Source organism: Neophocaena asiaeorientalis, unplaced genomic scaffold (genome assembly GCF_003031525.2).
Source record: "Neophocaena asiaeorientalis asiaeorientalis breed wild unplaced genomic scaffold, Neophocaena_asiaeorientalis_V1.1 scaffold223, whole genome shotgun sequence".
In the NCBI taxonomy this organism is placed as follows: Eukaryota; Metazoa; Chordata; class Mammalia; order Artiodactyla; family Phocoenidae; genus Neophocaena; species Neophocaena asiaeorientalis.
In genome coordinates this window covers 86,808-111,450 of record NW_020175045.1, presented here as the reverse complement: position 1 = coordinate 111,450, position 24,643 = coordinate 86,808, and the positions used below count along the sequence as shown (strand labels likewise).

Below are 24,643 nucleotides of genomic sequence, written 5' to 3'. Positions count from 1 at the left end.
CTGTGGTTTGTTGTGACTGGTTTGCTTCTGTTTTTCTTTTTTCCTTCTTAAAAAGACATCTTGTTTTTACAAGACTCTTGGTTGAATGTTTTGAGCTTATTTCTGACAACTAACAGATAACTGACAGCTTTCTAATATGCAGTTAGTTCAGTTCCCAAGCAATCTCCAGTCATTAAGGATGAAAACTCAACTTCTCTCCAAACCACGAAGGGATAACTCCCTCATGGACAAATGAGAGATTCTTCCTGGCCTTGCCGGTTAATTAAGCCAGAGAAAAGGCTGGATGACAGGGCATGCTTTGTTTCCCTGAACTTCTGAATGGCTTTGTGTTCCCAGAAGCCCCAACAGATGCTGGGTTGGAATTCAATCGGTCTCCTGGTGAGAATCAAGGAAACGGGGCTGATCCCGGTTTTGATGGGAACGGGACAAATGGAACAAAATCTCTGGCTGTGGCTACCAGAGGAAATCGGAGGGATTTGTATTTGCCTGACCTTCCTTTCGAACTTTATTTTGAGCAAGTACAGAACCTTTCTCAGGGTAGAAGATGACAATGCAACATGAAAATGAGGGGCAGTCGCATGCTATGGCACCGAAACAAGGTAACAGAACAAGAGAAACGTTTATAATCAATTCCATGTGTGGGAAGAAAAGGGAGGTGGCAGGAGAAGAACAAGAGAGAGCAGAAAGGAAAATGGGGCTGCGAAGAAACCAGACTGCCTGCCGCACACCCTGCCACACGTGGTTAACTCCCACACTGCTCTCTACTTCTAGAGAGGAAAGCAGGCTGAGGAATGCTTCTTAGGAGCGCCGCTGAAGAAATGGACCCTATTTCTTCACCAAGTTCCTAGAGATGCTCAGGCCCCCAGTATGCTCGCTGGATGGGACTGAGGAACCGAGTCTGTGGAACTGCCAGGGCCTGGGAAGTTTTGTCACAAAATGCAGTGTGGGTTACCTTGGAGAGCACTTCCCACTGTGGGCCACACCTCCCTCCACTCAACCAGCAACAGAAGGATGACTGTTTATCCCAAAGTCGCCCCTTTCTTTCAATTATTTCCTCAGTGGTAGGGGGGCAGGCTTGCTAAGGGTTTTACTGGGTCACGGAGCTGTGGGATAAGAGCAATTTCTAGGTCCCTCAGCCCAGTTTTCCGTTCCTGACATGCAGATGCCGGGTTTTCACAGAGGACTCAGTGCTTAACAAAAGTGTGGGGGGTTCTGAGGATTAGGGTTAGGCCACCAGCTTGGCCTGCCGTGGCTTTCAACAGGGGCCAGCCTGTGACCCTGACACCTTTTCTTATCAGGCATACTGGAGGTGTTCTATATGAGGGATAAAGATTGGTGGCTAACAAGACTTTTATCTTTGACTTATAAAGTTCTAGCTAGAACAGTGTTTTAGATTTGGATTAATGATCAATCTTCAAAAATTGGGAGATTTCACATTAAAATACAGATTTCCAACCTCTCTGGAAAATCCGAAGCCGTGGTAACTCTGAGCACAGTCCCATCTAGCAACGAACTATGGGGGCTTAGGCCAAGTCACTCGTGTACTCAGGGCCTGCAACAGCTCCCAGCACACTCAGTGAGACCCACGGCCTGCTTCTGTGCCCACCTCTCTCACCTCCCTCCCCTCATTCACCACCTGCAAACCACACCAGCCTTCTTTCTGTTCCACGAATAGGCCGAATTGTTTTATTTCTTTGGCCGGCCTTGCTCCTCCTTTGCATGCAGGTTTCGCTGTAAATGCTGCCTCTCAGAGAGGCCTGCAGAGATGACTCCCCCCTCCGGCTCCTGTCATCCTCCACTGCATCATTCTTACTGCTCCTACACAGTACCAACCACATGAAGTATCTCTGTTTTAAACTTAATAGACTGTAAACTCCAAGAAAACTAGTCCTGGCAACACTGAATAGTTACAAACAAAGAATGGATGAATCTATAATTTCTCCAGTGATTTGAATGATATTTTTGTCACACATTAAATTCTTATGGGACTGTTCCTGGTCTCTACCTTGTCCCCTTGATCTGTCTATTCTTGCATTAGTCTGCGTGATTTTTTTTTTTTTTTTGTGGTACGCGGGCCTCTCACTGTTGTGGCCTCTCCCGTTGCGGATCACAGGCTCTGGACGCGCAGGCTCAGCGGCCATGGCTCACAGGCCCAGCCGCTCCGCAGCATGTGGGATCTTCCCGGACCAGGGCACGAACCCGCGTCCCCTGCATCGGCAGGCGGACTCTCAACCACTGCGCCCCCAGGGAAGCCCGAGTCTACGTGATTTTGATTTGTGCAGCTTCACAGTAAAAATTAGTCTCACTTTCAAAATTACAGGTAATTTTTCAAGAAAAAAAAATCCGACTGAATTTAAACGGGAACTGCAGTAAACTTGTAGATTACTTTGGACATAAGTAATCTCTGTAATACCAAGTCTCCCCTTTGAGGGACAAGGCGCTTCTCCACTATCCAGGTCATCCTCACTTGCCCCAGTGAAAGCTGACTCGTCAATGGCTATCCCCAGGCCTCCGCGGGCTATGGTGCAGCTTCCTTGCTAGCTCCAAGTTGGCAGGGTATCTATCCACTGTTATGCTCAATTGTTTTTTGGTAGAACAAGTCTTCTCACATATACTACATTGCCATCCTTACAGAGCAACTTACAACTGACTAATAGTAATACTATCAAACTTAAAAATTATTGGGACTTCCCTGGTGGCACAGTGGTTAAGAATCTGTCTGCCAATGCAGGGGACACGGGTTTGGGCCCTGGTCCAGAAGATCCCACATGCCGCGGAGCAACTAAGCCCACGTGCCACAACTACTGAGCCTGTGCTCTAGAGCCTGCAACCCAAAACTACTGAGCCCGCGTGCCAAGAGCCCGTGCTCCGCAACAAGAGAAGCCACCGCAATGAGAAGCCTGTGTACTGCAACAAAGAGTAGCCCCTGCTCGCTGCATCTAGAGATAGCTTGAGCGCAGCAACGAAGACCCAACACAGCCAATAAATAAACAAATAAATGAAATTTATTGTTATTATATACATAAAAAAAACAAAGCATATTTCTTCACATGTTCAAGTCTCTTCACGTCCTTCAATACGGTTTATAGTTTTCTTCATACTTCTTGTTAAAGTTCATTTCCTGGGTATTTCACGATTTATATAGCTACTGTGAATGGCATTCTGTATATCTATTTTGTATCTAGCTATCTTTCACTGTTTCTGATGCCTTTTCAGTTGATTATTTTGTCTTTTCTCAGGTTTAAAACAGTAGGTTTGCCTTTTTTTTTTCTCTTTTTTTGGGGGGGGCTGTGCTAGGTCTTCGTTGCTGTGCACGGGCTTTCTCTAGCTGTGGTGAGCGGGGGCTACTCTTCGTTGCAGTGTGCGGGCTTCTCATTGCGGTGGCTTTTCTTGTTGTGGAGCATGGGCTCTAGGCACGTGGGCTTTAGCAGTTGCAGCGTGTGGGCTCAGCAGCTGCGGCTCATGGGCTCTAGAATGCAGGCTCAGTAGTTGTGGCACATGGGCTTAGTTGCTCCGTGGCATGTGGGATCTTCCCAGACCAGGGATAGAACCTGTGTCTCCTGCACTGGCAGGCGGATTCTTAACCACTGCGTCACCAGGGAAGTCCTGCTTTTCTTCTTTACATATAAAAGTGCTTAGGGGTTTCCCTGGTGGCACAGTGGTTGGGAGTCCGCCTGCCGATGCAGGGGACGCGGGTTCGTGCCCTGGCCCGGGAGGGTCCCACGTGCCGCGGAGCGGCTGGGCCCGTGGGCCATGGCCGCTGAGCCTGCGCATCCGGAGCCGGGAGAGGCCACAACAGTGAGAGGCCCGCGTACCGCAAAAAAAAAGTGCTTAGAACTTTTTATTGGACACACAGTGGGTGTCCAATAAGCATTAGTGATCATCTTCTCCAATATCTATATTTTTCATCTTATTCTCTCAGCTAACTGCACTGAATAGCACAAATAATGGTGATAGTCTTATATATGACTTTTGGGGAATGTTTCTATGTATTTCATTATTAAATACATGCTAATGACTGTTTTGAAACATGGGGCTTATAAAATATATTAAGTATCCTTCTAATACTACTGTTAAAGCTTAAATCAAGAACGGATACAGTCATCCCTAGATATCCACAGGGGGTTGGTTCCAGGACCCCCATGGACACCAAAACCAGTGTTGCTCAAGTCCCTTAAAATGGTGTAGTATCTGCACATAACCTATGCACATCCTCCTGTATACTTTAAATAATCTCTAGATTACTTATAATACCCAATACAATGTAAATGCTATGTAAATAGTTGCTGGTGTGTGGCAAATTCAAGTTTTGCTTTTTGGAACTTTCTGGAAATTTTTTTCCCTGAATATTTTCAATACATGGTTTGTTGAATCCACAGATGTAGAACCTGTAGATACAGAGGGCTGACTGTATTTGTCTTCTTTTTTTCTTTTTGCATTTTATTGTTTTGTATTTATTTTTGTTTCACACACACTGTATTTAATCTTATAAGAGATGAATAGACTGACACCAAGCATTGTAAATGGATGACCACAACAAAAGCAACAATGACTGCAATTACCAAACACTCACACACTCACACTATGTCATAATATTGACATTCAGTCCAGGAATCCTCCACTGTAACAGCTCCTTTACTCTGCAATGAAAATTGATTTGTATATTTTTTGCCCCTGAGTCCTTGTGGGATTTTTTTTTTTTATTCCAACAGAAAGTCACAAAAATTATAGTCACCCTCATCAGTGTATTTGCCTTTATCACCTAAAGATACCATATGGTAAGTTATATTAACAGAGTTCTTAATACTGAGCCATCCTTGCACATCTGGAACAACCTCACTCAGTCATGGTTTCTATTTGCTGATATTTTATTTAAAGAATTTTAAACCTATATTCGTAAGTGAGATAAATCTGTAGATTTCTTTTTCAGGGTTACCTCTGAGAGGTTTTGGTATCAGCATTATGCTGGCTTTATACAAATATATGTAAAACATTCGTTTACTTTTCTATCCTCGGAAGTATTTCAAATGGCATAGAAAAATTTTATTCCCTAAAGGATTAAAAGAATTTGCTCATAAACTGTTGCAGAATGCTTTCTGAGGAGTAGCTTTTTAGCTACTTTCTCAATTTTTGTGTGTAGTTATCTATGCAGTTCCCTATCTTTTCAGGATTCAAAATGTGTTATGTATGTACAAAATCTCTTTTTGTCATATTACGTTATAGATACTTTTTCCCTACAAAGCAACATGTAGCCATGCATTCACTTACAGTGGGGTCGGTCCAGAGGGAGCATCTTGAACACTCCTGGCAAGGGGCTCCTGGGGAGCGAGGATGCTGGCAGAAGTGGTCATACCCATTGATAGATACTCGACAGAGGTAGCACATTTGGGCACCGCAGCGGCAAGACATGCGGTTGCAGCCTTCTGATTTGATGAGGCCGGTCCCACACTTATGGCATTTCCTAATGCGGGCTGCAGTCATCTTTTCTTCACTAAAAAAAAAGAAAACAGGATTGGAGAGAGCACGGAAGATGAAAAAGAAAGAAAAACATTATGGACCTTAAAGTCTTTCTTTCTTTCCACAGATAATGATTGCTTGGCTCTTTTGGTGACATTCGAAGGGTGAAAAGAGCCTATGTTTTGGGCTTCCCTGGTGGTGCAGTGGTTGGGAATCCGCCTGCCAATGCAGGGGACACGAGTTTGAGCCCTGGTCCGGGAAGATCCCACATGCTGTGGAGTAGCTAGGCCTGTGTGCAACAACTGTGCCTGTACTCTACAGCCCACGAGCCACAACTACTGAGCCTGCATGCTGCAACTACTGAAGCTTGTGTGCCTGCAGCCCATGCTCTGTAACGAGAAAGGCCACTGTGGTGAGAGGCCTACACACTGCAATGCAGGGTGGCCCCCAATCGCCGCAACTAGAGAGAGCCCTCGCGCAGCAACGAAGCCCCAACTCAGTCAAACAAACAAACAAACAAAAAAAGGAGCCTATATTTTGGAGTCTCAGAACTGGCTTCAGTTTTTCAGTTGTATGACCTTGGGTAAATTATTTAACTGCCTCGAGACCCAGTTTCCTCATTTTTAAATTGGGAGAACCAAACTTTCTCATAGTGTTTTTCAAAATTAATTAATTAATTAATTTTAACATCTCATAGTGTTTTTTTTTTTTTTTTTTTTTTTGCGGTACGCGGGCCTCTCACTGTTGTGGCCTCTCCCGTTGGGGAGCACAGGCTCCGGATGCGCAGGCTCAGCGGCCATGGCTCACGGGCCCAGCCGCTCTGCGGCATGTGGGATCTTCCCGGACCGGGGCACGAACCTGTGTCCCCTGCTTCGGCAGGCGGACTCTCAACCACTGCGCCACCAGGGAAGCCCTCTCATAGTGTTTTGAGGATTACAGATAAGATACAGGGTACCCTGGGGCAAGTGCCTGGCATCTAGTATTTAGAAAATGATTATTCTATTTGTTATAGGAGTCCCTATAGGCTTAAAATGGAGAGAAAAAACTCAGTGTCTTCCTAAACAATGTTTTTTTATATACACAAAGCTGGATAATGGAGAGCCAGTAAACCTTAGTTACATACACATCTTAGGTTTTTAAATACATACTTGACATAGGGCTGGGGTAGACACAGCTGGGGGCGATCCAATAGACACCTGTGACTTCTTCCTGTTGGCAGAGCTCACTCCTATGACAAACTGGCATGTTGGAATACTACCTTCTCAGACTCCCTTGCAGCTAGGGGATGGGCACACATATGACTCAATCCTGGCCAACGGGAAGCTTGCAGGGAGGCGACTTGTTTCCAGAAGCACTTTTAACTGATATCTAGAGTCAAAATGACAGGTCTTGGCTTGTTTTCAAGAGCTGGCACTTCTGAATTAGTTACTTCTAATGGTGCTGTTCATAACTCTGAAATAACACTTGCCACCTTTGCCTATAATTGCTTATGTGTGTCTTCCTCTGCTGTGCTGAGTTCCTTAAAGTATAAGGCAGAGGCTATGATGCTTGTACCCAAGCTGGCATGAAGAAGTATCATCTTGATGGGAAGGAGTCAAAAGGTATTCCTGCTGAGACCAAGAAGAGCATGAATGACCCCAAGCATGGATAGCCTTGAAGGACTCATCCCATTGCTCGAGAACTTCTCTCCTCTCCAAGTACAAACACAGTGTGGAACCAGGTAATTGCTTCATTGTAAAGAATGTAATAATGTGGGGATGAGTTCTGATCTGCACTCTCCCTCCTAAAGCTGAGGGAATGCAGCCTTCTTCCTTCCACTGCTCCCAGTTTTTCTGCTAATAAGTAAGAGTAGCCAGATGAGCCTGTGGTCAGGCAAGTGTTTTTTTTTTTTCTTTTTTAAATATACATTTAGGACTTCCCTGGTGGCACAGTGGTTAAGAATCCGCCTGCCAACGCAGGGGACAAGGGTTTGAGCCCTGGTCTGGGAAGATCCCACATGCCACAGAGCAACTAAGCCCGTGCGCCACAACTACTGAGCCTGTGCTCTAGAGCCTGTGAGCCACAACTACTGAGCCTGTGAGCCACAACTACTGAAGCCCGTGCGCCTAGAGCCCGTGCTCTGCAATGAGAAGCCACCGCAATGAGAAGCCCGTGCACCGCAATGAAGAGCAACCCCTGCTTGCCGCAACTAGAGAAAGCCCGCCCACGGCAACGAAAACCCAACACAGCCAACATAAATAAATAATAAAAGATATTAAAAAAAATTATATATATAAAAAAATACATTTATTTATTTATTTTTGGCTACGTCGGGTCTTTGTTGCTGCGCATGGGCTTTCTCCAGCTGCTGTGTGCAGGCTTCTCATTGCAGTGGCTTCTCTTGTTGTGGAGCACGGGCTCTAGGTATGTGGGCTTCAGTAGTTGTGGCATGTAGGCTCAGTAGTTGTGGCTCACAGGCTTTAGAGTGCAGGCTTAGTAGTTGTGGCGCACAGGTTTAGCTGCTCCATGGCATATGGGATCCTCCCGAACCGGGGCTCGAACCCACATCCCCTGCATTGGCAGGCGGATTCTTAACCACTGCGACAGGAGGGAAGTCCAGGCAAGTGATTTTAATTACTGATATTTAGAAGACTGTTGTAGAATGCTCCTCAGAAGCCAGATCATATGTGCTTACAAATAGAAAAATACATTAGGAAATTGGCTGCTATTCATTTCATTTAGGTCTAAGCTTTGAACGGCCCAAAATGAAGGCAGGCAGAACTTTGCCCTGAAAAGAATTTAAACCCAGTTCAAGTTACAGAAGAACAAATGAGTTCTAAGTTTTGCTGAACAGGAAACAAGGTCAAGGAGACAAAAGTTTTAAAAAAGTAAATTTATTATTGTCAACACTGTACACATGTTCATGATTTCAGTTAGCTCAGCAACTGTGAAGACAGTTCTCAATGTTCCATGTTAAGACTCACAAGGTTCTGGGACTTCCCTGGTGGTCCAGTGGGTGAGACTCCATGCTCCCAATGCAGGGGGCCCAGGTTCAATCCCTGGTCGGGGAACTAGACTCCCCCATGCATGCCACAACTAAGAGTTCGCATGCCACAACTAAGAGTCTGCATGCCACAACTAAGAGTCCTCATGCTGCAACTAAGAAGCCCACATGCCACAACTGAAGATCCTGTATGCCGCAACTAAACGTGCCACAACGAAGATCCCATGTGCCACAACTGAGACCTGGTGCAGCCAAAATAAATATTCAAAATTATTATTATTTTAAAATAAAGTCCTTGTCTTTTATTTTTTATTATTTTATTTATTTATTTCCCCCCCACACCCCGCCCCGCTTTTTCAGCTGCACCAGGTCTTAGTTGAGGCATATGGGATCTTTGTTGAGGCATGCGGGATCTTTCATTACAGCACGTGGTCTCTTCGTTGCAGTGCTCAGGCTCCTCTCTAGTTGTGGCATGTGGGTTGCAGGGCATGTGGGCTCTGCAGTTTATGGCACGCGGGGTCTCTCATTGAGGCGTGTGAGTTCAATAGTTGTGGCATGCAGGCTTAGTTGCCCTGCAGCATGTGGGATCTTAGTTCCCTGACCAGGGATTGAACTTGTGTCCCCTGCATTGGAAGGCTGATTCCTTACCCCTGGACCACCAGGGAAGTCCCCAAAATTACTATTAAAAAAACAAACAAGACTCACAAGGTTCTGATGAAAAAGTTTCCAATCTGAAAAGCTGTGACCAAAACACAATTACAATTTTCTATGGCACAAACTTTCTGTGTACACGCACCCTGGAGACTGAGGTGTGGCTTTAAGCCATTGCACTCTGCCTGGGGCTGGCTCACGTCTTCCCTGAGCAGCTGCTTAGACTGTAGTGTGGGAGAGGAGTGGCTAAAGAGAACCAAGGTTATATAGTCCTTTCCAGGAAGAGGGTGCATTTGCTTGCTCTGTTCCACCAAGCTGTCAGTCGCCAATGTGAAATAATACTGGGTGTGGTGGGGGAGAAATGGATGGAGGAGGGGGCTTCCCTGGTGGCGCAGTGGTTGAGAGTCCGTCTGCCGATGCGGGGAACGCGGGTTTGTGCCCCGGTCCGGGAGGATCCCACGTGCCGTGGAGCGTCTAGGCCCGTGAGCCATGCCCGCTGAGCCTGTGCGTCCGGAGCCTGTGCTCCGCAGCGGGAGAGGCCACGGCAGTGAAAGGCCCGCGTTCCCAAAAAAAAAAAAAAAAAAAAAAAAGATGGAGGAATATGAAAAACACATACAACTCAGCATGGTTATAATGTTCAAATAGCTACTCAACACTGCAAGGATATCTATTCAAGTCCTTTGTTTTTGCAAAATACAGAACTAGATAGGGCCAGAATGGCCCTGTACCATAAAAGGACTGCTATTATGGGATGTGGTGACCACCTATGCAGTAATGTGAAAGTGCAAAATGGGACTGGGGAGAAATCATAGATGATTTTTTTGGGAGGAGGGTGATTTGGCAAGAAGATTCTAAACTAGGCAGGAAGCAAACAGCCCTACAGGATGTGATCATTCACAGGAAAGGAAGAGAAGCCTGGGCTGCAGCTGTGTGGACTGACCTTGTGTTCAAACAGGAAGGCTCACTGCCCTCCTCTACATAACCAATCAAGATCCTACAATTCCATGATTATTTGTTCTCACCACTATTTAATTACGTTGGAAACTCCTTTTGGGAGCTGTCCTTATTTCTTGTAGCATACACTATTCAAAATCGTAAGTGGCTTTCCTCCGTGAGCATGTGCATGCATTTTTCTGGTGATAATGTGCACATAAAATTTGCCAATTTATCTACTTTAAAGTGTACAATTCAGGGACATTTAGTATATTCCCAACGTTGTGCATCCATCACCATTACCTAGTTCCAGAACATCTTCATCACCCCCAAAGGAAACTGTACCTATTAAGCACTCACTCTCCCCAATCCCATTTCCCCTGCAACTGCTCACCTGCTTTCTGTCTCTAACGGTTTTGTCTATTCTGTACATAGGCAAATATCCATAAGCCTATGAATACTTTATATAAAAGGAATCATACAAGATGTGGCCTTTTGAAACTGGTTTCTTTCACTTAGCATGTTTTGAAGGCTCATCCACAGTGTAGCCAAATATCTTCATTCCCTTTCCACGGCTGAATAATATTCCACTCTATGGATATACTACACTCTGTTTACCATTCATCAGTTGGTGGACATCTGGGTTGTTTCCTCCATTTGGCTATTGCAAACAGTGCTTCTAACGAACATTCTTGTACAAGTTTTGCTGGAATACCTGCCCCACCTTATACCACTTATTATGCTGTATCTTATGATTTAGCAATAAACTGCTTATGATTCCCTGTGTGTACCCTGTGCCTACAAAAAGTGATACCAGATTCCTGTGAGCATCTTTGAGAGAGGCACCACCATCAAGGGGTGCTGATTCTCAATAAGTCTCCTTTTACTTCTCTGTCTGGACTGTATAGAGGAATGGGTCTTGGAGAACACTGCATTACTATAAGCCTAATCAGGTGCTGACTCTAATTGCAGCTGCTGTTCCAGATGTCATTTCTTATCAGAGCACATAAACATAACCTCTGGCAACTGGTATGCAGCCAATGATCCGGAAAATGCTTTTATTTTCTGACCAATAAGCCGAGAACACCAGAAGCAGTTGGCAAGGACCTTGATCATCTGTCAACCAACAGACAATCCACTGGACCACTATTCTAATGACATGCAAATAGAACCCAGTTAACAGGAAGTAGCAGGTACTTTACGATACATTAATATGGTGTATGTATGCCAGAAGGTGGGAGATAGATCTCTTGAAAATACAGAGATCTCTAATCTCTATGAATCTCTGGTGGCCTGGAGGTCATGTGCATATATATCAGGCTATTCCTTCCAAAGGTACGCACACTTTGCTGTTATGTTGTATCCCCTACCACAAAGAAAGAAGTCAGACATTTGGGAGGCCTTTCTGGATTTTGGAATTAACATATATCACATCTGGATACATGGTTCTGATCCATTTACTGCTGATACAAAAGGCCAGGTTTAAGTAGGGTCTAAACCAAGAGAAGTCTTCCAGCTGCTATTGGACCCAGTGGTGTTCCAAGTGTCTACGGCAGACCAACATGCTGAACAGAGCTCGTAGCAGGAACTGACAGGAGAGTCAGAAAGGGGGCTGTGCTTCAAAAAGTAACCAACTCTGGGAATTCCCTGGTGGTCCAAAGGTTAGGACGTGGCACTTTCACTGTGGAGGCCCGGGTTCGATCCCTGGTTGGGGAACTAAGATCCTGAAATCTGTACAGTGTAGCCAAAAAAAAAAAAAAAGTAACCAAGTCTTCTCCTTCTGAGAAACATCTCTGGGTCTGTGACCGAGTCTTGGAGTAGAGTATAGAGTACAGAGTATGCTCTATACTTTACAGATAAGGAAATTTAGGCACAGAAAGATTTAAAAATTTGCCTAAGGTTCTTAACTACAGCTATCCAGGGTGAGCACTCAATAAATCTGTACTGACTTCATGAATAAGACATCCTTCTTCAAGGCAAAACAAAGGCTCAAACAGCAACAACAGAAATCATCCGTTCCTCCCAACTCAAACTAGATATGACATGTCCACAATAACAAGAACAGATCTGGGGGGAGCTGGCTCGTAAACCAGCTGAAAGACAATTCCAAATGAGAAGTTTAAAGTGTTTTAGGCAATAGCACAACTGCTAGAATACTGCCAGACACGATGATGACTTTGAAAAAAGAACATTTTTTGACATGTTCATCACTCAAGGCCATGCCACTGGTCAGGGTGGTGGTCACTCTAAAATATAAAGGCTGGCTGACAGGGATAAGCCTGGATGTGACGAAGCGATACCAGATTTTTCTAGTTGGCGTGGTATTTGTGATTACTATGTATGTGGCTGAATTAGTTTTCTTTTGTTTACTGTAACCTTAATCACATCTGCAAAGCCCTTTACCATGTGAGATTAAAAACAAAACAAAACAGAACAAACCACAGGTTCTGGGGATTAGGGCATAGATTATCTTTGGAGGCCATTTTCTCTTCTCTAACACAGTCTGCCCTCTGGCTTCCAAAGACTGATATCCATCCCACATGCAAACTACAGTGACCTCATCTCAAGGACCCCAAAGATCTCATCCAGTATAACATCAACTCAAATTTCATCATCTAAATTAGGTATAGATGAGACTCTGGGTATGATCCACTATGGGACACACTTCCTCTCCATTTGTGGGCCTGGGAAACTAAAGAAACAAATTATCTGCTCCTAAAATACAATGATGGGACAGGCCTAGGACAGCATTTATAGATATTCTGGTTCAAAGGGGGAGAAAATGGAAGGAAAAAAGGAGTCACCATTCCTAATAAATTTAGAAATCCAGCTGGGCAAACTCCCTTATATTTCAGCTCTGAGCACAATCCTCTGTGGCTCACAGCTCTGTTCATGGCTTGAAGAGGAATAATCCTTCCTTTTTCAAGAAAGGTAGCATATGTTTGCAGCTGAGTAGTTTTTAATCAGCCTGTTTGCTGCTTATAGAATTTTGGGGGTCTGACAGACTTCTTTCATTTTGTACTGTCTCTTTCAGTCCAACCTGGCAGTGTTTCTACTGATATAAAATTCTCAAGAACCTTGTGGGTCTCCCATGTATGTCACAGGGATTCATTCCATTAAGACATGAAGCTCAGGGGCTTCCCTGGTGGCACAGTGGTTAAGAATCCGCCTGCCAATGCAGGCGACACAGGTTCGATCCCTGGTCCGGGAAGATCCCACATGCTTTGGCGCAACTAAGCCCATGTACCACAACTACTGAGCCTGCACTCTAGAGCCCACAAGCCACAACTACCGAGGCCCGCGTGTCTAGAGCCTGTGCTCCACAACAAGAGAAGCCAATGCAGTAAGAAGCCCACGCACTGCAACGAAGAGTAGCCCCTGCTCCCCGCAACTAGAGAAAGCCCGTGCACAGCAACGAAGACCCAACACAGCCAATAATAAATAAATTTATTAAAAAAAAAAAAAAAAAAAAGACATGAAGCTCATTCACAGATATTTCCTTGATAATCCCATCTCTACTTTTGGCTTCTGCTTAGATGGCTGAGGGATAATGCCCGAGTTTCCTAGAGGCTCCCTGGTTACACTGAGGGGATCTGTGAGTCACTCTCTCAGGCTCTTCAAAGAGCCTTTGTGTGACTGAACACTCTGACATTCTCAAGGCAGCCTTGGTTTTTTTCTCTAGCGCATGCTTTTCCTGACAGTCAATCTCTTAATTTTAGGGTCTTTTATCATCTGGAGAGTATGAGATTTTCAGAAACAATCAAGCCTGTTCCTTAAAAAAAAAAAAATCTATTTATTTATTTATTACTTTTGGCTGTGTTGGGTCTTCGTTGCTGTGTGCAGGCCTTGTCTAGTTGCGGCGAGCAGGGGATACTCTTTGTTGCAATGCACAGGCTTCCCATTGCGGTGGCTTCTCTTGTTGCAGAGCAGAGGCTCCAGGCACGCGGGCTCAACAGTTGTGGCTCGTGGGCTCTAGAGTGCAGGCTCAGTAGTTGTGGTGCACGGGCTTAGTTGCTCCATGGCATGTGGGATCTTTCTGGACCAGGGCTCGAACGCTTGCCCCCTGCACCAGCAGGTGGATTCTTGACCACTGCGCCAGCAGAGAAGTCCCACCTGTTCCTTTGTGTTAACAGCTCTCCTCTCAGTCTATCTCTTTCCACTTGCATTTTCTACTCTTCAATACTGTGCTTGGGGGACTTCCCTGGTGGTCCAGTGGGTAAGACTCTGTGCTCCCAATGCAGGGGGCCTGGGTTCAATGCCTGGTTGGGGAACTAGATCCCGCATGCATGCCTCAACTAAGAGTCCGCATGCCACAAATAAAGATCCTACATGCCAAAACTAAGACCCAGCAGAGACAAAAAAAAAAAAAAAAATACTGTGCTTGGAAACCTCAGTTAAATGTTGTTTCACCATTTACAAGTTCTACTTTCTTCATAATTGCTGGACACAAGTCAGCTGAGCTTTCTGCCATTATATAACAAGGATTCCCTTTCCTCCAGTTTTCAATAACATGTTCTCCATTTCCTTCTGAGTCCTCACCAGCACTGCCTTTCGTGTCCATATTTCTACTAACAGTCTGTTCATGGTGATTTAAGTGTTCTCTCAGGTAATTTAGGCTTTGCCCATAATGGTCCTCACTTACTTCTGAGCCCTCAATGGTGGTTTCCAATGTCTGTATTTCTACTAATGGTCTGTTCAAGGCAATCTATGTATTTTTCTATCATGCTTCTCAAAATTCTTCCAGTTTCTACCCATTGCCCAATTCCAAACCCATTTCTACATTTTAAGGTATCTGTTACAGCAGCATTCTACTTCTGGTTCCAAAATTTATTTTCTATTGCTGCTATAACAAATTACCACAAACTTATTAGCTAAATATAACACAAATTTATTATTTTATAGTTTTGTAGGTCAGAAGTCCAGCATGGATCTCATCAGACTAAAATCAAGGTGCTGGTGGGCTATGTTATCTACTGGAGGTTCTAGGAGACAATCTGTTTGCTGCTCATCTGGAATGTCAGAGGATTCAGTTCTTTGAGGTTGTAGGACTTGAAGTCCCCATTTTCTTGGCAGCTATAAACAGAAGGTTATTCTCTGCTTCTGGAAGCTCTCACGTTCCTTGGCTCATGGCCTTCTTCCTCTACCTTCACAAAGAGCAACAGGAGGTAAAATTCTTCTTGTGTCTCTCTGACTCTTTGTCCATCATTCCATCTTTGTCTGATCAGAGAAAAGCTCACTCTGCTTTTAAGAAGTCACGTGATTAGACTGGATTTACCTGGATAATTCACGATAATCTTCCCTATTTCAAGTTCCATAACCTGAATCACATTTGGAAAGTCCCTACTGCCATGTAATGAAATATATCCAAAGATTTATAGGTTCCAGAGATTAGGACATGGGACATCTTTGGGGAACATTATTCTGCCTACCAAACCTGTGGCAAACAGCGAAGTCATGGAGCCATTTGCCTAGGTTCAAATTCCTGCTACGCCAATTACTACCTGTGTGACCATGTCTACTTGGGCTCTCTGTGTGTCAGTTGTGTCATCTGTAAAATGAGGATAATAGTACCTATCTGTGGTGGAGACCTGGAGACTGTTAACTGCCCCAAATAGCCATTTCCCACTTTATTTTCTTGGTCACAAAACCCACTCCTCACCCTTCAAATTTAAGCTGGAGAAAAATTCGGCCAGCTAGAAACTATATATGGTATCTGCCTTGGAGCCAGGTTGTGGCCATATGACTCAGTTTAGACCAATAGGGTATGAGCAGAAATAATATATATAATTTCTGCTTCACTTAAAACTTAGAAGCTGCCTGCCTGGCAACTTGTCTCTGTCTCTCTCCTTTTCTACGGGCTGGAGTGCAAATGTGGCTGCAACCTAGTCACAATTATGCAGATAAGAACACCACCTTAGTGAAGCCACGAGATCAAGAAATCTAGGTCTTTGAATGACCTCATGGGACAGCTCTGCCCCACCTGCCAGGCAGGGCTGGACTACCATATGAGAGAGAAATAGACTTCTGCATTATATAAATCAATGTATTTAATAGCTGTAAAGCGCCCAGACACATAAGGAGTGCTATACAGTGATGTCCTTCTTACTGACTGCGTTATTTTGCATTCTGGAGCTTGTAATTCTACTCAATGTCTCAGGCCACCGCCTCCTACAGAAAACAGATGAGCAACAGCAGCGCAATGTGACTTACTTAAAATGTGTAATAAGGGACTCCCCTGGTGGTGCAGTGGATGAGAATCTGCCTGCCAATGCAGGGGACACATGCTCAATCCCTGGCCCAGGAGGATACGACATGCCGCGGAGCAACTAAGCCCGTGCGCCACAACTACTGAGCCTGCGCTCTAGAGCCTGTGAACCACAACTACTGAAGCCCGCGCGCCTAGAGCCTGTGCTCGGTAACAGAAGCCACTGCAATGAGAAGCCTGCGTACCGCAACGAAGAGTAGCCCCTGCTCGCTGCAACTAGAGAAAAGCCTGCGCACAGCAATGAAGACTCAACGCGGCCAAAAATAAGTTAATTAAAATGTGTAATAACACATTTTATTTAAACAGTAAAGAGAAGAGGAACCGAAAGTTATTGAATTCATACGTGCCAGGCATTTACTATGTTACATTTGACCGAGAAATAGTTCTAAGAGGCTGCAGAGATGAGGAAACAGAGGCTCAGGGGTTAGGTCCCTTCCTTGAGATCATTCTAGCCTGGGGTAGCTTCAGAGCTTATTTTTCCCACAATATTCACTGCCCCCTCTGCCCAAAAGGCAGGTTAATGGGGGAGTTGCAAATCAGTCAATAAGCCCCCCTGAATCATGTTACTCACATAGATGTTCGGTACTTGATGTCATCTTTTTCAGCCAGTTCTTCACAAGTGAGACCGTTGTGCTCTTTCCAGAGTCCCTGACACTTCCTACAGGTTTCCTGGGGAAAAAGGAGAGACACAAAGACAGCTCTTGGTGAGTAGACACCATATACGTCTCTGTTTAACCATCGGGAATGCGAAACAAGCTTCACTTGGCTTGATTCTTTCAGAGGATCTCTCTCCTTTTCAGCAGGGATATTTCTAAATACATCTCAATAGAAGATGTAAGAATCATTATAAGAAAGCATGGGGAAATTTTTCTCTCCTTGGATCAAAAGAAAGTGTCGCTCCCATCACCCAAGGTTTGTAAGGTTTTCTAAAATGCCAGGAGTCACCTGAAACACTACAGAAGATAAATTTATGTGATCTTGGTTTTTTAAAAATAAAATACTGTGAGCTGCTTGAGGTCTGGTTCTGCCCAGCGTTCCAGTGTTGGTCTGGCACAGACCACTTGTGTTGAATTGAAGTAAAGAACAGTCTAGATAGGGGTCCTTAGGGGAGACATTCCCTCAGTCATCCCTCACTCATAAACATGGATATCATCCTCCATAGCTTAACTTCATTTATAAACATAAATTCAAAGTAATTACTAATTTTTATTCTAGGACTCTTCACAGTTTGTAAAATATTTTCACATGTGCCAGAAACCATCTCACATCAGTAACAGGAATTTAAAGAAACATTAATGCAATTTAATTTCCATAAATAGAAACCACAACCGTAATAAGTACAATGAAGGAAGAAATGGTGGTGTCAGCTTTGTTTGGCCTGGTGCGACAGTGAAGGCTTGAGGACGTGGAGCCTGAGATCAGAAAGATGAGTCAAAGAAAGCAGAAGGAGAATAGCATTCCAGACAGAGGAACAGTAAGAGAAAGACTCTAGCAGATGAAACTGGCCGAGTTTGGTTCCTGTAGCTGGACTGCAGGCATTGAAAATAGGCCTGGTGAGGCCCGCTGGAGCCCGTCCATGTGAGGCTTTGTAGGATGTGATTATCAGTTTGACCTTTATCCTAAGAGTGGTAGGGAAGCATCGAAAGGTGTCAAGCATGGAAGTAACATGAGCAGGTTTGTGATTTTAAAAGATGATTCTGCGTGGAGAACAGAGCAGAGGGAGAAAAGAGTGGAAGTGTAAGACACTAGGAAGCTATTAAAGTCATTCAGGAGAGAGACTATGGAGGCCCCGGTCAGGTAGGTGAGGACATGAAGGAAAGCTGACTGATTTAAGAGAAATTTAGGAAGTAGAACTGGCTGGCTTGGTGACGGCCTGGCTCTGGGAATGAGGAGAGGGAGGTATCACCCTGATGCCTTGGTTTCTGGTTTGTGCAACCCAAGATAATAGCGACATGGATGGAGCTTGGGAACAGTGGAAAAGGCCTGGCTTGGGAGGAGGGAGGGCAGGTGTTAAGATCCCGAGTTTGATCTTGGCAGTAATGACACAGGGGGACCTGTGGGACACCCAGTGGAGATGTCAGGCAGGGAGCTGGGGGTACATGTTTAGCATCTGGAAGTACCTGGGGTAGAGCTCGCCAGGAGATGTGCTAGATTATATCTTCACATCAATTCTAGAAACATCTCCTACCTCTGTATTCTCCATTTACTACTGAACTTTCTGTAATATATACTGAGATGACTCTAACAAGGTGCAGAGTAGTATACATAGTAAAGATACTACCACTTCTACATCAAAAAAAGGTGGTGGTGGGAGAATACAGTGATATATAAAATCAACCTGAAAGGATAGCCAAGTAATTGGTAGTACTGATTGTCCCGAGTGGCTGGAAAGTGGGGTGAGACTTCTTACTGTAAGCTCTTTGTATCTTTTGTATCTTGTACTACCCCTAATTAAAATATAAAATTTTAAAAGAGAAAGAGAAATAAAATGTACTGCTTGAGGAACTAAGAACCTGAATAACTCTCATAAAAAGGCTTCAATCAATGGCATGGGGTGGGGTGGAGTTAGAGATGAGCTGATCAGAGATTCTCTATTAAATGCTGTTGCTTCCAAGGTCCTGGTCTGCTGCTCTCTGGTCCACTACCTACATCTCTGTCAGTAAACAGAAGCTAAATCAGTACTGACTTCATTACTACACACCCAAACGTAAAGCAGCGTAAAACCCATTTTTAAAAAAAAAACCCATTTTTAAAAGACCTTGTGCCTGACTATTCTGGGAAACTGGAGGATAAACAACAGCTGGAGAATAAATGAGCTAGTATCTATATCTTAACCTTCAAAACAATGCTAACCTAGCCACCCACCGGGAATAACATCTTGGAAACAATGCATGGCATTTAGAGAGTGCTTTCCAGCATTCCTGGTGATCCAGTTATTAATTCATGGGACCTTCTTCATAAGGGAAGAACCCATTTTCTAGGTGAGGCACAGGTCCATGACAGCAAGATGACCTGGCCAAGCTGAGTCAGCTGTGAGGGGTCACCACGAAGCCACTGCTTACTTCCAATGTCACAGCGGCTCTCCTGTAGGTCCACGTGTGGTTTTTCAGGCATGTACTTCTCATTGAAGGGCTGAGGGGTCCCAGAGAATAAAAATGAAACGTCTTTTGAAGAGACTAGCTAGTTAGACATTGAAACCCACAATTAAAAGAAGGCAAGCAAATAGCAGGCTGGGTGAATTTTACGTTTGGACCTTTTTGTGTGTTGTTTCTTTACAACGTACCCTCTCTTCTAAACATAGCGTATACTTCACTAAGCTGTAATTCTCTCCTCTCAAGTACAGCTAGGCTTTGTTCCTAAATGCAACAAATGCTTAAACAATATTAGGCAGAAGAAATGTTCTTCAATGTTTCTAACGTGAAGATAATCAATTCTTCAAAGTAAGGTTAATGAAAGTCCCAAGGACCATTTTGGAAGGTGGAGTACAACGCTGACAAGTTAACTTCAAAACATGAAGGACATGCATATCTTGGCTGTCAAATCTAATTGGAGAGGCTTCCCATCGCCTGCGTGCATTTTCAGATCAGGAGGAAACAGATGAATTCATCATCGGCCCAAATACAACAGAGAAGGCAGCTCCTTCCTTCTTGATGAGGAAGGCACGCACACACTGGTTGACTCAGCAGCTACCAGTCCACGTTCCTCATGACATCAGAGAGATTTCTGGTTAAGTTTTACGTTGCCCTTTAGTGCGCAAGATGCATCAAGGTGTTCTGACTATTCACTAAGGTCTTAACTTTGTACTCTAAAGAAAGTACTCGACAGCTTCTCTTCATCCATTTTCTGCTGCTTAAATAATGTTTACTGGGTAAGGCAGAAGATCAAGTTTGGTTTCAGATGACCCTGTCAGGGAGCTGACATTTCTTCAAAGAACCAGCTTCCTAAAAGACTAGCAGACAGTGTCCAGGTCATCATCTACGCATAGCAGGGCTTCCTGCTGCTGGCAAAGAACCTGAGAGATGAGACCAAGGGTCCAAGCAAGTCACCAGACTCTGCACTTCTTGCTCGCCATCCCTCCAGGCCTGCTCTGAAGTTTCTTGGTTCCCTGTGCATCCTGCATCTTTCCTGCTTGACTTCCAGCCTTGTCTCAGAAGCGGAACACAGTAGAGACTGCTCACTTATTTCTGAATGGTTCCTCCAGTGAAACTTCCAGACTCACTATCCAGGGGAGAGAAGTCTGCTGGCCTAAGATATAGGGTATGGGGCTGTGGCCAATTCATATCAAATCTCTGAAATTCCAGCTCTCTGCTTTGCCATCTCAGGTACTCAAAAACTGGTGGGGCCGTAAATCCTCACACCTCTTAAGTAAAAGATGAGGCCCGGGCACCTGACCATTCACAAGTGCTTAGCATACTCCAGAAGCCACAGGGCTATGGGCATTCAGGCCACATGTGTCTTCCAGCTGTCAAAGTCACTGGTTCTCCCCACCTCAAGACCCAAATGACATACGGATGCTAGCCAAAGCCAGAAAGAGTTCGATTTTAAGACAGGAAAACAGACAATGAAATGCATGCTGGAACCCTTGGGAATCAATAAAGCTTGGCAAAGTCAAAGCTCAGGCAGAATCAGTGGGCTTTCTTTCCTTTCACTAAGGGAATTTGAGGATCTCTATTTTCTCTACGGCAAGGATGCCAAGGAAGTCAGATATGTGAGCAAACCAAGTAGAGCACAGTGGAGGTAAGTATAATAGTGTACACATGTACGTGCGCATGCGCACACACGAGCACATGAGAGACAGCAAAGGGGGTGGGGCTAAGTCAGACAAGGACTCTTTGAGGAGCTGGTGTCTTCATGGGACTGAATAAAACCAGTATCGTGAGGACTTCCCTGGTGATCCAGTGGTAGAGAATCCGCCTTACAATGCAGGGGATGCAGGTTCGATCCCTGGTCAGCAACCTGAGATCCCAGATGCTGCGGGGCAACTAAGCCTGCGCGACACAACTACTGAGCTTGTGCGCCTCAACTAGAGAGAAGCCTGCACGCCGCAAAGAAGGTCCCTCGTGCTGCAACGAAGACCCGATGCAGCCAAAACAAACAAAAATTAAAATACAACAGTATCATGAGTGATGAGAACATCCAGGCAACCAATAAAGTACTCCTCACATCTGGATTGACATCTCTTAGGGAAGTGCCTTTCCCAGCTACAACAGCCATTAAAGTACGTAAAATGTAGAACCAGGGAATTCTCTGCAGGTCCAGTGGTCAGGACTCTGTGCTTTCACTGCTGAGGGCGTGGGTTTAATCCCTGGTCCGGGAACTAAGTTCCCACAAGCCACATGGCATGTCCAAAAAAGAAGTAGAACCAGACTCTCAATCAAACATTTCAACAATGAAACATATTCAAAGTGTTAATATTTTAATGAACACAAAAGGTTTTCATATTATTAAATAGAATTGTTTTGTTTTGGGCTTCCCTGGTGGCGCAGTGGTTGGGAGTCCGCCTGCCGACGTAGGGGACACGGGTTCGTGCCCTGGTCCGGGAAGATCCCACATGCCACGGAGCGGCTAGGCCCGTGAGCCATGGCCGCTGAGCCTGCGCGTCCGGAGCCTGTGCTCCGCAACGGGAGAGGCCACAACAGTGAGAGGCCCGTGTACCGCAAAAAAAAAAAAAAAAAATTGTTTTTTAAATAAAATTATTTTAAAGTATTTATTTCATCCTACCCTTTATAATTTTCTGTATTTATGTATATTTTGCAATGTATGTTACAACAGTAGTACAGACACATAATTTATAAATCAATAAATACATACTTTGGGGGGAATTCTGCTGTACCCATTTTTTTCCAATACAGAGAGCAATCACAAAGTTGTGCCATCTACTACCCTAGATATCAGAAAGTCACGGAAGGGATCCAGACGTGGCAGCAACCTGCCTGGGCTTGCGTTTCCAAATGCTTTGATGGACTGAAGGGGCTGAGACTAGAGGCAAGAGGACAGTTAAGCAGCAACCGAAGAGTCTATGGGACTGGGTTGGGGAAAACATGGACTTGGATCAAGTGATGGAGGAGGAGGAGCAGATCTGAGTGAGGGTGGGAGGCAGAGGTGAGAACAGAAGTTTAATTTTAAACGAGCTTACTTATTCACTCTCAATATTTGCTGAATTTTTATCATTGGTTGAAGGCTGTATGAGATGCTGGGGATACAGCATTAAGCAAGTTAGACTCAGTGTCTAACTTCTTGCAGCTTATATTCTGCTGAAGAAAACAGACATTAGACAAACTGGATATACAGCTACAACTGTGACAGGAACATTCAGAGGAAAAGCACTGGGTGCTGTAGAAGAGCGGAGTTAAATTAGCCCAGCGATCAGGAAAGGCTTTGTGAGGATGTGATGTTGAAGCTGAGCCCTGAGGGATGAGCAGAGTTAGCCAGATACGGGGGGAAGGGTGTTCCAGGCAGAGGGGAGAGGATGTGTGAAGGCTTTGGCACAGGTGAGGGCCTGTCTCATTCAAGGAGCACAGAGGGAGTTGGTATTGGCTGAAGCCCAAGGGGGAGAGCTGAGAGTAGACAGTGGTGAATCCTGGTGCAGCCGCTGAGGCTGGAGGGAGGTGTTTGGAAAGCCAGGCTAAATAGGTGGGAAGTGCAATGATCGAATTCACATTTTCAAAAGATCACTCTGGCGGCTGATGGCTTGCTAGGTTGTAGGACCTTGCAGTGACCCCCTCACTGAACTAGGGTCTGGTAAATAACTTTTAGGGGAACAAGCCCTACAGTCTGGATTCAGTTCTTGGGCAGACTTCCTCCACAGCCCTCCACACATAAGGCCACAACCTCCCTCCTGGAGCAAGCTGTGCCAATGCTGAGCCTGGCAGAGGTGAGGCTGACCTGTGACCAGCAAACGGCAACATACCTATCTTTTCTTGTTAGGAATAAGAGGACCACTTTTCCTACACGATTTCAGAAAGCGACTTCATTATTATTTTAAAAAGGAGATTGTTTTTTTCAGTTTTGGCTCTTTAGATGAGTTTCTCATTGAAATGTCATCTATATGGTATGGAACATCCATATATAAAGCACTGCATATATTTCAAATAAGACATTCTTTGTTGATTTTCTCCTATAGCTCCAATATGTGGAAACTGATCTCACCCGAGACCCTGGTTCAAGGTTTCAGACATATACACCTTCTGGTACAGGCTGTTTACACACACATTTCACTTAGTCTTCACAGCAATTCTACAAGGGAAGTACTGGCCATTATCCACCACCCCCCCTTTTTTTTAAGTAAATGAGAAAGGAAGGCTCAGAGAGGCAAATTAACTTGTTTAAGGTCACAGAGCTATGGACTCAAGCCTGCTCAAATCCATTTACACTCCCCACTCTATTCTCACTGACTCCAGCACGGTGTCTGTGAGCAAGAACAACTCATTGTTTACTGGAAGCCCTGAGGTTACAATGGGCATCTTGTGTAAGGAGACCACAGACGAAAGGTCAGTGAGGTCACGAAGAACCAAGCGTCAGGGTAGCAAAGTTGTGGACACCGAGCTGCAGCTGTGCAGGATGCCTGCTTCCCTGCGTTTCCTGGAGAGCTGGGAATGACCCATTAAGAGGCAGGATGGACTAGGATTAAACACGAGGACACCTTTTATTAATGATAATGATAGGAACCTGCTAATCACAAAGTAATACTGGACTGGACACATGTGAGGAAGTAGCTGTTCCTGTCGCTTTCAGCCAGTTGCATGTCTGGCGGGGCACTGACGGAAGTGTGTTTTTAGATTCCCATTAGATGTACAAACGTGAGTATCCTACACCAGAACCAAATATCAGTTACCTGGTCCTTCCCTCAACCAGCCCCTGGAACTTTACTTGTAAATACTGGCCGCTCACTTCCCCAAAGGTGGCCAGGATTAGGATACATGAAGACCTGCCGGTGAGAATGCTTGAGGTGATTTACCATCACCAACCCTGTGATTCAGTGCAGATCATTTCTGCACTGAAAGGAGTAAGGACACCTTCACTTTCCCTCCCTCGCCCCCTTCAACAAATACCTCCTGAGCGCTGCCACGAGGACCAGGCACTGTTCTCAGCAAACGATCACTGAACAAATGAAGTCCCTGCCCTCCCCGAGTCTACATTCTGGGAGTGCTGGAGTGGGTGGATCGCCAAATAGATAAACGTCTAGTCTGCAGGAAGACAAGGAGCACCCAGGGGAACTAAAGCAAGGTGAGGGGCAAAGAGGTGTGAAGGACAGCCCTGCGCAGAGGTGGCGTGTCAGCTCAAACCTGAAGGGTATCTGGTAGAGGAGTGGGAGCAGGATGGAGGATGGTCAAGTGAGCCAGGAGAGAAGGAGG

The 24,643-nt window shown here is 44.9% G+C and overlaps 1 protein-coding gene across 1 annotated transcript in view; it reads right to left on the bottom strand.

Moving 5' to 3' along the window:
- The window catches only part of RNF216 (ring finger protein 216), a 120,974-nt gene that overhangs the window by 13,618 nt on the left and 82,713 nt on the right, over positions 1 to 24,643 (bottom strand). Inside the window, exons 9-10 of the mRNA XM_024763540.1 lie at positions 16,861 to 16,958; positions 5,269 to 5,491 (exon numbers count right to left, since the gene is read on the bottom strand). Of these exons, the coding sequence (XP_024619308.1) occupies positions 5,269 to 5,491; positions 16,861 to 16,958 (321 nt within the window). The remainder of the gene's footprint in view (positions 1 to 5,268; positions 5,492 to 16,860; positions 16,959 to 24,643) is intronic.